The 13,238-nt window shown below is 33.3% G+C and overlaps 2 protein-coding genes across 8 annotated transcripts in view; one reads left to right on the top strand and one right to left on the bottom strand.

The window, feature by feature from the left end:
* CRPPA (CDP-L-ribitol pyrophosphorylase A) overlaps positions 1-13,238 on the top strand; it is a 466,682-nt gene that overhangs the window by 177,182 nt on the left and 276,262 nt on the right. The window contains exon 9 of one of the 7 annotated variants that reach the window (XM_055085025.1): positions 11,012-11,247. The exons of the other annotated variants lie outside the window; for them this stretch is intronic. Coding sequence (XP_054941000.1) covers positions 11,012-11,146 — 135 coding nt within the window. The 3' untranslated portion in view covers positions 11,147-11,247. Of the gene's footprint in view, positions 1-11,011; positions 11,248-13,238 lie in introns of those variants that run through there. 7 annotated transcript variants of the gene reach the window in all.
* LOC112066190 (antizyme inhibitor 1-like) overlaps positions 12,477-13,238 on the bottom strand; it is a 7,192-nt gene continuing 6,430 nt past the window's right edge. The window contains exon 5 of the mRNA XM_024128404.2: positions 12,477-12,501. Coding sequence (XP_023984172.2) covers positions 12,477-12,501 — 25 coding nt within the window. The remainder of the gene's footprint in view (positions 12,502-13,238) is intronic.

The following is a 13,238-nucleotide window of genomic DNA, read 5'->3' as shown; positions in this document are numbered from 1 at the left end:
TTCTGTATTAAACTCAGGGAAAAGATGGACAATCCTCTAGTTAGGAAGGAAGTGTCTACGAGAACTAGTTTTAGAGTAGTAGTATTATAAGTCAGTATACGCTAAGTCAATATGCTATAAAAACTTTAAAATGTTCACTTTAAACTGGAGAGTTGTCACTCTATAGTTAATACTTGTCTACCTGTTATTTTCCCATTGCATAGGTAGAATCAGTGTGGTGATTATTAGGGTTATTATTAAACTTAAGAGGAAAATGTCTCTAGAACATATCTGGAATCTGTATCCTTGGGGTGGAACAAATCCCTGGAAAGGTAAAGAATACTGCCTTGTTGGATTGAGAGTCAAGTAAATTGTCTCTGGATTTTTAAATTGTCCTGTAGATGATTGTGTAAAGGCTTCATCTTTTTTTTCCTTTTGATGCTACTTTACCCCCAAATTGCCAAAAGGCCATTTCAGTTTCCCTGTGACTTAAAATTTGGCAGAATCATTCAAATATTCCCCAAATAAATAGTTGTGTGGAAAATATTATAGTGTAGAATAAAAGACTTAAAGTTGAGTCTAGATATCTGGGGACACAATTTTTACATTAGTTAAGTGGGAACAATACATACACATATACATATAGTGTGTGGATATGAAAATATGAGTACATATGCAGACATATATACATATATATGTAATTGAAAAGATGTGAATCAGGTAGCTCTGAGGCTATGGTGTGTTTACTTTGCTTCTATCTGAATTACTTCTCTAGAAGATTAAACCAAGACAAAAAGGACCCTACCATGGGGGATTTTTTTTTTTTTTTTAAATAAGCCTTTTTAAAGCACTTTTAAATTCAGGGAAGAGTCTGTTCATTTGCTTCCCTCAACAGGTAGATTTTATTCATCAGAAAATAAATCCAAAGTGACATCCGAGTCATAAAAAAGTATCTCCATTTTTATTTTGGGATTATGTGATTCAATAGTTATTGAATGCATGTATTGTAAATGTTTATGGGCCTATTTTTTCTTGGCTGAGATATAGTACAGTGGTCCTTTTTCCTGTGCCAAGGTTTATCAACTTTGATTTTCAGTCCATCTGAAGAGAGGAAGGCTTGGTAGGAATCAGTCAGATGAAAAGGAAAATTGTGGTTGAGTAGGTGTTTGTGAGCGTTTTTTCAACTCAGAGGGTATTTAGTTAAGGCTGTCATTTGCAGTGTCATCATGTTTTACTGTACAAGGACAAATATTCAGAAGAAATGGGACTGAAAGTCAGTTTAGCTGGGGCATTTGTTTGACGAAAACATGAGATCATGTTCTCAGTGCTAAAAAATTGATGTCAGGACTACAGTATTGATGAAGCCCGCATATCTCTTCTATTATATTCTTATGTAGATATAGAAAAATATTTTGGAATACCCTGGTTGTAGTCATTCAGAAGGTACGTGTGACTTTCAACTTCATTCTGGAGTATTACCCCTTGGAGGGAGCTAACTACTAAAGGAATGGACGGTTAATGGTGCTGGGTTCTAGGTATTTAGGATGCTTAGGTTTTAGTTCGGGTTCTGTAGGATTCTTGGTTGTTCAAAGATCAGAGATCAACTTCTCCTTGGATTTTATGAAAGCAAAATGGGTTAGGAAATACTTAATGTAGGAGGTTTTTGTTATCTAAGATAAACTGGCATAGGTAGAGGCTACTGCTTTAAGATCCATGTAGAGAAAGGAAGAAAATTTTGAAAAGTAGGACAAATAATTGGGATTTTATTTTAGAAGAACTAAGATATTTATTAAAATAATTTTATCTTCTGTTTTTAAAATTTAGATTATGTTTGCAAAAATAAACTTTTGAATGATCTTGTAGACATTTATATGATAATATGTTGTGACATGCTTCAAGTGGTCATTTTTGTGAAAATATTTTTGGTTATTTTTAGTTTTGTAAGAAATATTCTTTATTACTACTTTGTTCAAAATACCCTTTTGGACCATCTATTTGGTCATCATTCTTATATTCTTTTTATGTATTTTAAGTAGTCTAATTTTGCCTGCTTCTTAATTCTTAATGATGTTGAATATGATTTAAGGAATTTATCCATGTTAATTTGATCAACTTAAAAAATCTTTTGTTTTGGTAGGTATAACTTAATTGTAGTTATAATGAGTTATCAGAATTTTCCAAATTTCTGTAGTCAGCTGGAGACTGACGGATGATAAAATAGGTGCCAGCATTAAAGTGAGGAGAGATAGTTGGGTGAGGTCACTTTTTAAGTATTCTGTTTCTCAGTGCATCTTTGTGGCTTAGGATGACGTTTGTTACCGTATGCAGTCTTTCAACTGTGAGCCTTTGGGAACACATATTTGGATAACAGTCACACCTTGTACTAGACTAGTCTCTACTTGAAAGAAAAAAAAAAAGCCTTTTTAAAACTAAAAACTGGTTGGCATGAAGGAATTTTAAAAATTTAGATCACTTTCTGTGTTTTTTTAACAAGAAAAACCTTATAAACATTAAAAGCCAATGCTTTCTTTCGTAAAGTTGTGTAGGAATTATGTTTAAGAATCCTTTTCAGATGTGATTTCTGATGCTGTTTAGTCTATCACGTAAGTTATCAAGGAGCCAAGTTTTTATCCCGAGTTGAATGAAGTTTTTGTTAGCCTCTCTTTCTTGCGGTTACCAGGGGGTGTATAGTACTGCTAGCACCTTTTTCAGATTGCAGCTGTCAAGAGGGTCATCTGAAAGCTCTTTTGGAATCATCTGATACAATAACTGTCAACGTGGGACATGTTCAGTTTTCTATTTTCTACTCCATTATTTGTTTTTGTTCACTACTTAAGTAATAAATATTTAGAAAAGACAGTATTTTAAATGTATTAGAATGGTAAAAGGTAAATTCATAAAGTTTCTGATATAAAAATCACTCCAAAAAAAAACCCATAGGCTTCTATTTAAATTGTACAAGACACAAAAGTGTTAAGAGTCTGAATCGTAGGTTGTCTTTGCTTAGAAATTAATGATCAGAGAGGTGTTTTTTTCCCTGGTAATGGAGGAGATTTTCAGAAGACCAAGGCTAAGTGTAGCTGTTTTCCATCCAAGTTTATGTAAAATCAAATGTAAAACTCTCAAAAAATACTTTCCAGGTCGAGAAAATAAAATAGAGATTCTACTTTATTTGGATCTGGCAAGATTTTCACAAAATATCCTTTAGTACTACTATCAGATGAGATAATGGACAGTATATTCTTATTTATTCAGTGAGCATAGCTGATTCATATAATAGGCGCCAAAAGTTTAATTTTTAAAAGCAGAAAGAAATTGGCCACAAATTTAAGTGGAAGTTAAAAACTGAGAAATGAAGCAAATTCTTTAATTTTACTTGATAAAATAGTTTATCACTTTCCACAGCAAAATTTTACAGTAATTATCTGGATAATTTCCCAAGAGCTCTAATTTCCCCTGACAATGTAGACAGTAATTTTATTGGTGCTTTAGGAGACGTAGGAATCTTTTCATGAATTTACTTAAGCAAAAAACATAAATTCCCATATGGAATTTTAATGCTTTGAAAAACATAAATAAACCTTCAAAAGTGCCTAATTTAGTTCTAGTTACAGGGAAGTAGTTTATTGACATAATAGATCAGAATACATGGTCTTTAAAATACTTCAAAATGTTTAATATTTGAACATGTCAGCAAATAAAAAAAAATGGAAAACCACCATCAATTGACACTTGATACATTCACATCTGGGGAAACTGTCACAAAGATGTAAATTGTTTCCAGAAGGTTCCACACTCACCAGTGGCAGAGCCAGGAACAGAATTAATCCAATGTGCAGTTTATCATATACACTTGTTACTCTTATGCTCTCATGAATGTGTTAAATAATAAGATGCAAAGAGATTAAAAATACACATATACATATATATATGTCTTTAAAATTTCTTCCTAATAAAGAACAAATGACAATTGGAAAAACACATTGATTCCTTCTTTTAAGTGCTAATGGTTTCTTTCTTTAGCTTCACAGGATACTGAGCCTTTATTGAACTTAAGTTATAAAAATCTGTGGTCCTGTTAAATTTCTTAACAGAACCCAGCATGTATATTTTTCACTTTAACTTCTTATTCTATACATTTCATTCTGTTAACCTTATTACTACTGGACTAAGAAAGTGTGTTTTTAAGGCAGAATTTCTTATAAGACCAAAAAAGAGAGCGCTTCCTATCATAATTCTTACTGCTTCCATATTGGATTTACTCTTTATGGACACAGTTTACCTTAGAACAATATTGGTTTGAACTGCGCAGGTCCACTTATAGGCAGATTTTTTTTTTAGTAGTAAATACTGTAGTACTACAGGATCCTAGTTGGTTGAATCCACGGATGCTGAGGAACTGTGGGATGGAGGAGGAATCGTGTATTTGGAGGACTGACCGTAAGTTATGCGTGGATTTTCAGCTGTGCAAAGGGTTGGTGCCCCTAACCCCCCACATTGTTCAAGGGTCAACTATGAATGTTTCAGGTCCTAGTTTATTTACATTTATTTTTGAATGGATATTTTGTGTGTGTGTGTGTGTGTGTTTAATAGCCAATGAATGACCAAGGGATTAGGCCCCATTCCCTCTTCTATTCCTATCTCAACCATGTTGCTATTGTAGCCTTATGGATACCTTGATTTTTCCCTTAGAAAATTATAACTTTATTATATGTTAAACATCTGTGATGTCATCACTTAAGATACTTTAAAGTTTTCTCTTTCATGTTTGTACACAGCTTCAGTGGCAGAAATGCAATCAATTCCACAAAATTCTACAAATGTTTTCATTTGTTTTCTTCTCATATAGTAAGTCTTAGGTATTTCCTGCCTAAATCAATAATAAAATCTAAGTAATTATTGGTTTAAAATACCTTTAGAACCTTTTTGCCCTTTCAGTCACTAAGGGATTCATATCTAACACAAAGATGAGGAATGATGAAGTCATTCTTGTAGGAGGTGTTGAATAGAAAGAATTGACTGTTTTTTTAAGTTTTAGGAGATCTTTGCTTCTGGCTAAATGGTTACTAGAAAGTTTGTGTTGTGGGATATAGAAATTCCCTAAGATTACTTGTGATGGACATGTAGCTGATGATGTGTAAAGAACTGATTCTCATAGGACATACATTCTGGTAGTCTTTCTTTTAATGAATAAAGGTTATTTATTTTCAGATAGATGGTGTTCTAATGGATGTACAAATAGAATGAATTCCAGAGAACTTTTTCTCTGTTTTCAGAATAATTTTTTTTTCTAGATTAAGCATGGAGTTTGGAATCACTAATTTTCTATTTTAAGTAGTTTACTAAACTTGGTCAGATGAGCAAAGTTGTTTGTGAATTTATTTGCCAGTGCTGTCCTAGCAAATCAGTTTATAAAATTTAACATGAAATGAATAGGAGGCAAAATAAATGAAAATAGCCTCCTTTGTTAAGTGGCTTACATGAATTTTAGCCCTAGAAAAGGAAATAAACAATTGGTTTGGTCATTCAGTTTTAAAAAATTATGTCGGGATTTCTTTTATTAGATTTTTTTTGTGCACTGGATTCTGTTTTAAACAGTGGAAATGGCCCTTAGCTTAATTATGTTATGCTATTTCTTTACAAAGATGGGACCAAATATATTTTCAGTACCGTTTATTATTTTAAAATTACGTTATACTTCTGTAATTTATTATAAATTAATATATATGTTAATATGAACATAGCTAAGCCTGACTTTGTTTATAATATCTAAAAGGATTTTACTTCATGGAGAAAACAAAATTATATTTTTGTAAAGGAGGTATTGAATAGAAAGAATTGGCTATTTAATGTCTTAGGAGATCTTTGGCAAGGTAAGGATGTGAACCTGGAGTGGGATTCAGGTATAGGTACTAGGTGTATGCAAATAACACATCTATTAATCTTGTTAAGTTATTTCCTGTCTCTGAACTTTAGGTCAGAATTTTTATCTATAAAAGAGCTGGATGTCCTTGATTGCATCTAAGTAGCTTCTCTTTCTAAAAATATTGTCTATACTACAATATTTTGTGATGTCTTTTTACTTTTGTATGATCTACGATGGATGTCTTTTACATAAAGATATAGTAGAGCAATTTAGATTATTACAGTCATGTTCAATATGAATCAGGTGGTAGGATATTCCTTTTTTGAGCAATTTTTGACACCTTTCTGTACTTTAATCCTTATCACAAGACTCATGGGATTTTTAAAATGGTTTCTCTTGTGTTTACCTCTTTCTTATTTATCTTCCTCTTTCATAGTCTGCGTTTTATTGTGTTAAGTCTAGCTCTTCCCTTTTTGCATTTATCCCCCTTTTTTTCTCTCTCTTTAACAATAGTTGCAAGATTAATTTTTCTCCCACCTCCCAAGAAATCTATCCTTCCATGTGTAGCCAGGTCCTACCTTCTGAAAATGATTTCTTAATCATTAAAACTCACACCAATGCTGTTTCTTACTAATTCATTTTAAACTTACCTTAGGTGCTGTCTAGTTAGCTCTTTACAGGGAACTATCCTAGTCTCTTCATTATCTAATTAATTGCTTAATATAAATTCATATAGCATTTACTGAACATCTGTGTGTCAGGTATTTTGACATACATGTAGCTTATTTCATAATGTAATACTTTTTTAAACTACATCTTACTTGAGAAGAATGAGGCATTTCCATATGTGCTAATTTTCCAGATTTTCATATCTTGATCTGAAGTAAGTAAATAATTTTATTTAGCTATTTTTGTTTTTTTAAATGAAGAGTCTTAATAATATGAGCTTAATTAAAAGACGAGTTAGCTTGGGAAGTGACGCAATGGTTGGGAGGTCACAGGACTCTGGTCACTATCTGTCCCTTCTATCTACCACCCCAAGGTAAGAACTGTAATTAAGTCTTTTTGAGAAAGGGGCAATTTAGCCTGGAATAGAATATCAGGATAGATCTTCTTAAGTATAAGGGAGAAAGCTGAAATTTGGAAGGCTGAGCGGGGTCTGAGTCTATGAGGAGTAAGAAGAATAGCATTTCTATTTGGAAAGAGTGTCTCATGGATGGTTAGAACTGGAAAGAGCCAGTGTATCTGAAACACAGAGAATGAATTACACACTGGGGAGAGTTAAGGTGAGAACTACACAGGTCTAGGTCAAGGTGGGCCTTCGAAGTTTGAACTCTGTAAAGGAGTACTGCACAGTAGAAATTGATGTGATCAGCTTTGCATTTTACACATCATTCTGGATGCAACACAGAGAATGGACTAAAGTGATCCAGAGGGATTCCTTGATGCATTTGATTTCATTTAGAGGCTATTGCAATAGTCTAAGAAATAATGTTGGTGGCTAGGACTAGGGTAGTTTTATAGTGAATGTGCAGAAATGGCTAGAATCAAGATATATTTAAGAGAAAAAAGTACTAAGATTTAGTGCTTCATTTAATAAGAGAGGAAGCATAATCTCCAATTTTATGTTTTGTGAAATTGGGTGCATAATAGCAAAATAGGCAACATTAGAGAAGGATCTTTATGGTTTGTTTCTGAAAGCTGAATAGGCAGATGATTATCGTGAACTTGTTGGCAGAAATAATTAGAAAGATTTCACTCATATCCAAAAGCTTTCTAGGCGTTTGTGTGTTGGTGTTTTATGTGTGTGTGTGTGTGTTTGAACAGAAGTTTTTATCCTAAAACCTATACTTGAAAAGGCAAGTTACATGCCTCCAAGGCCTCCTTAATAATTGAATTTTAATAGAATTCCAGGTATAAGCACAATTTAAAATACCTTTCATACTATAATGCTTTTGCCAAGTTATATAGTGTTTGTATGATGGATCATGTTTTTTTACAAAATTTTCTCTGTACTAATGCTACACATTCTGAGAAGAAACAAAAACAGTAAAACAAATCTTGTCCATGGGTTGAGTCATTAGCAGACAGAAAGATGGTAAGAATATTCCAAACCTAAGCGCTATTCCCTTAGGATAAAAATCTATAGCTACCTAAAAATAGATTACTTAGGCAGTTTTCTGGAAACTCAACTTTCTTTTATTGAAAGAATGGAAAGGTGATGGAATTAGTGCAAAAAGCTTCTTGTTCCAAACATCCTTTGGCTTGAACCCTACTTGCAATAAGTTTATACGTGACACTTTTGAAAAGTATAGCATGATTCAGTTTTCCAGGCACCACAGGTTTTATTTTATGGGATTTTGAAGTTTATACTTATTCTACTCAAATGCCGGGCTACTTTATTCACTGGTACCTGCTAAGGTAGAATGCAACAAGTGTTGCCAAGATAATCCTAGTGTCAGTAGTGGAAAATTCTTATTTGGGAATGACAGGACTGTTAAGCCTGCCTGTCTCTTCTGAGTACTCTGAGTATTATACCCATTTCTAGATCATTTGAGAAAGAACTATAAATGTCTTCTGAAAAAATTCAATGTGTTTATGGTAATAACTGAGTTCTAGGATTTTTGCTCAACCAATGAAAATATAACTGATCTTCTGTTTCTTGTTCTGCCCATTTGTAAGAAATGCAACTCTCACGACATTTATAATTCTCAGAACCCCACCCCAACCCCAAATGTGGCCTGCTAATGCATATTATTAGTATAATTATGTTAATGTTAGTAATAACAGACACTCATTGAACATTTGACATAATGAGTCACTATCCTTTTCTTTTAAAGTAAATAATCCCATTTAATCCTCAGAGCAGTCCTAAGAGTTGATTATCATACATGCTATTATCCTCAGTTCAAGAATAAATGCTGTGCTCATTTCACTTTATCATATGACTTTGATGAGGGATGTCAATACTTGCCCTTTTCAAGTAACAATAGATTGTTAAAGAAGAAAAGGGTCTGAAAAATCGTTTAGTAGAATGCTCTCATTTTACAAGAGATAATTGAGGCCGTTTTCTTTCCCTGGATCTGAGATAAGTTTTTTATGTTAGGGGTGTCAAATTGTTCTTGTAGAGGGCCAGATAATGCATACTTTAGACTTCATCGACCATATGGTCTTGGTTGCAACTATTCCATTCTGCTATAGTGCAAAAGCAGCCATAGACAAGATGTCAAAGAACGTGTGTGGCTGTGTTTCTATAAAACTTCATTCACAGAAAACAGGCAGGAGGCTGGATTGACTCATGGGCCATAGGTTATCGAACTTTGGCTTAAATTTTCAATCCGAAATGATCTATTTGCCACAGTTACTTAGTACCTTTACTAAAATATCTGTTAGACATTCTTTAATAGACATACTCTCTGGGTCATCAGTCTCATGATTTAAAGTATTGCTTGTGTGCCAATTCCTACATTTTTACATCCAATTTTCATTATTCCTATGTTTTGACAGGAATGTTTAAGTGCATGAAGTTTAAAAAGTTTGTAATCATCTTCTTCCTTCCAAGAACTGTCCCTCGCAAAAGTGTCTCTTTTGTTTCCAGTTTTGACCTCATCACAGCCACTATAACAGGTTTTGCTAATTGCAAATCTACTATGTTACTCTCATTGTCAGGAAGGGAAAAATTTCCCTCTACCCCTTTAAGTTCTTTTGGCTGGTCTAATAATTGATACAAGGCAGATTAACAGGAGAAAAAAAATTTTAATTTCGTATGTGCAAAGGTACCCAAGAGTAATCAAAGCAGCCTGTTGATATACCCTTTTAGACGAAGAAACTTAGGCTTCAGTACTAATTAGTGAGGAAACTAAGCAGAGTGTGTTTACACAGACTTTGCGGCCCTGAATTCCCTGTCTCTGGCCATAAGAATGTCTGTTTACCTCCTGGTACAGGGAGGGTGGCTTCCACATGGAAACTTACTTCCTGCTTTCTGGGGGGACATAAAGGAGGCTCAGAGTGTCCTTGTACCCACTGTTTCTCAAGTAACTTTAATTCAAAACAATCAATATGTCAAAGTGGTATATTTTGGGGTGGCCTGCCCTGAACCCTGTCATTATTTAAATCTTCTAGACACTCCTCATCCCATCCTGGACAAGGCTCAGTCAGATCATAAAGCCTTGGGCTGTTGTGGCTCTTGCTTAATTTTATCATCCTTATTCTTCTTTCTTCACTGAGCAATTTGCCCTCTGGTAATACTGAACTACTATAGTTCTGCACATGTACTGTGTTACCTGACACATCTGTGTTTACCCTGGTGAGTTTTTCTATCTGAGACACCATTTTTCTAGTGCTTGCTTGCTTGACTCCTATTATCCTTAAAGTATGAGTGACAATATTTTGTCTTGGAATCTTTCCTTTATATTTGTGTGCTCAGAGTCTTTTTCCCTTTTTCAAGACAGCTTGTGTAGGCGTTCAGAAATGTTTATTGACTTGAATTTGCCTTGACATTTTCACTTACAAATGTAGGTACATTAAAACAGAATCAGTTATTCTTAGAAATTCAAAGTGTTATAATGGACTTTTGTAGTGGTTTGCCCCAATGCATAGAGTGTCTTGTGAACTCTAAAAAATACCTGTTCTTTAAAAAAATCAGAAAATGCTGATCTAAATGGCCTGCAGACAACCTAAATAATAATAGCAGTAATAAATTTTATCATGTAAGATGAAATTTTGACAAGTCACTAAAATATATAAAGATTATATACTAAACTCAGTGAAGAATCACACACCTGTTTTTTGTAACTTCTTCAGTGATTTGTATTCTCTGACAATTTTTCTCAGAGTTTTCTCAAACAGAAAAATAAGTAAATAAATAAGTACAGAGTTAAATGTTTCAGATAATAGTAGCTAAACAAATCATTGCTTCATATTGGGATTGCTTTTAACTTTTGGTTCTAAAATTTGTTACAGACGATACAGATGTTACTTAAGTTAATTGTAGTTGTACTTAATGCTTCAGATAATTGTATTAATAGCAAAATACAACAGTGGCAGAGTTACGTCCTTATAAGAGAATCAATCTTGTGAAATAATCTGAAAAATGTTCATTTTATGATTTCTTTACATGTTTTAAAGTAATACTCGGTTTTTCTATTGACTGTTTAAAATATGAAGTTCTCAAGTCCCTCCCATCAGGAAGCTTGCACAAGCCTCTTAGATAGCCTCATCCACCAGAGGGCAGACAGCAGAAGCAAGAAGAGCTACAATTCTGCATCCTGTGGAACGAAAACCACATTCACAGAAAGATAGACAAATGAAAAGGCAGAGGACTATGTACCAGATGAAGGAACAAGATAAAACCCCAGAAAAACAACTAACTGAAGTAGAGATAGGCAACCTTCCAGAAAAAGAATTCAGAATAATGATAGGAATTCACTGCTGCAGAACAGAATGAAGAAAAAAGAATGAAAAGAAATGAAGACAGCCTAAGAGACCTCTGGGACAACATTAAATGAACCAACATTCACATTATAGGGGTCCCAGAAGGAGAAGAGAGAAAGGACCCGAGAAAATATGTGAAGAGATTATAGTCGAAAACTTCCCTAACATGGGAAAGGAAATAGCCACCCAAGTCCAGGAGGTGCAGAGAGTCCCAGGCAGGATAAACCCAAGGAGAAACACGCCGAGACACATAGTAATCAAATTGACAAAAATAAAGACAAAGAAAAATTATTAAAATATGAACTTCTCATTCCATTACTTTGATCTTTTAAATAAGGATCTGAAAAAAAAGTATATACAAATGTAACATTTTTACTGGTACTATAAAACTCATTTACTTTTTAATTCTTTGAATCAATAGTAACATTTAAACCTTTTCTATGGTTGATATTTTAATGCAAAGTACTATTTTATTTTATTTACTACCTTTTATTAAATGCCATTATTTCCCAACCTACTAGCTTTGCTCGTATTTTATTTTGTTAAGATTTACAAATGAGTTGTTAGGCATTTGCTCTCAGTTTCCGTGATAGCTTAAAATTTAATTAGTTTCTATTCATCACAATTATGAATTGAATTTCATGATGGCATTGATTTAAACTTGTTCTAAAACAAAGTGATTCAGTATTAAAAGCTTGCTCTTTTTTCTTTTTAGAAGTACAATTTAATTAATTTTCATTAATAAAATCCATGTAATTCATAAGTAGTTGAAGTGAGATGAAAGTTTTTCTGAAGTTTTTGGGGCTCTTTTATCCTTAAGATAAACTCTTACTTTGATTTGCATAGTATTGGCAAGTTTCATCAATTTTTGGATTTCCCTGATATGTCTTTTGAAAAGTGATGTTTTGAAGATGTTGGGCCTCATTCATACAATTTACTTTTCTGTACACATATGTTGATAATTTTGCAGTATCTGTTGTGTGGATTCAAAGAACCTGTGGTCTATCTACCAATTCTTTCTAACTCAATTATTTGATAATTACCAGAACTTTCATTTTGACCATCCTTCCTTCTACTTTGGTGGGCATTAAGCAATGCATTACTTGGATATATACATAAGCTTCACAAATTGACTTTTTTCTTAGTCAAATAAACAAAGGGTTTGTTTTCCCTTCTACCACAAATCCTGACTCCCTTCTCAGGCCTTCCTGTGAACATGGACTCTGGAATGAGACAGAAGTGTTAAATGTGGTGTTATGGAACATTCCTGATGTTTTAAAGAATATTGTACGTGATATTAACTATTGTCCTTTAATTAATGTACCTGTCCTCAGTGACAAGTGAAAAATCACATTTTATAATATAAAAAAGTAGTTGGAGTTCATTGGGGACCAGGGGGTATATTAAATGGTTACTAAGACAAATATAAAGCATGTGTAGAACTGAATGTAGAAGACATGAGGCAGAGAGAAGCCTTTTCCAAACTCTGAGTGCCAGAAACCTCGCCCACCCACAAAGCCATGAAGTTATCCACATGTTAAATGTTTAAGCAGTTTACTATTTTATAGGAGTGAATTTGCTACCTTTAAAAAAGATGAAATTACATTCTTTTTTTTGGGGGGTGGGTAGGAAGAGATCCATATCTTTTTTTTTTTAAGGAGGAATACAAACATTTTATCTGTGTATTCAGAATCACCACAAGTTACCTTTACAGTTCAATTTACTATATAGAAATCATTTGGGTTTTATAGTTTCAGTTAAATTCTGAACTGAGATTACAATATTGTTTAAAAAAATTGTTACATTAATTCATTATTTTAAGCAAACCAAATTGAAATACATAAGTTCAAACTTCAGATTTATGGCAAACTGTCTTCAAATACAACACAGATATTTCTTAAAGTTACCATATTCACGTCTTACTTGCAACTCTGAGCTGTTATACACAGAATAGCTCTCC

Source organism: Physeter macrocephalus, chromosome 5, assembly GCF_002837175.3.
Source record: "Physeter macrocephalus isolate SW-GA chromosome 5, ASM283717v5, whole genome shotgun sequence".
Lineage (NCBI taxonomy): Eukaryota > Metazoa > Chordata > Mammalia > Artiodactyla > Physeteridae > Physeter > Physeter macrocephalus.
This window is presented reverse-complemented; position numbering and strand designations above follow the sequence as displayed.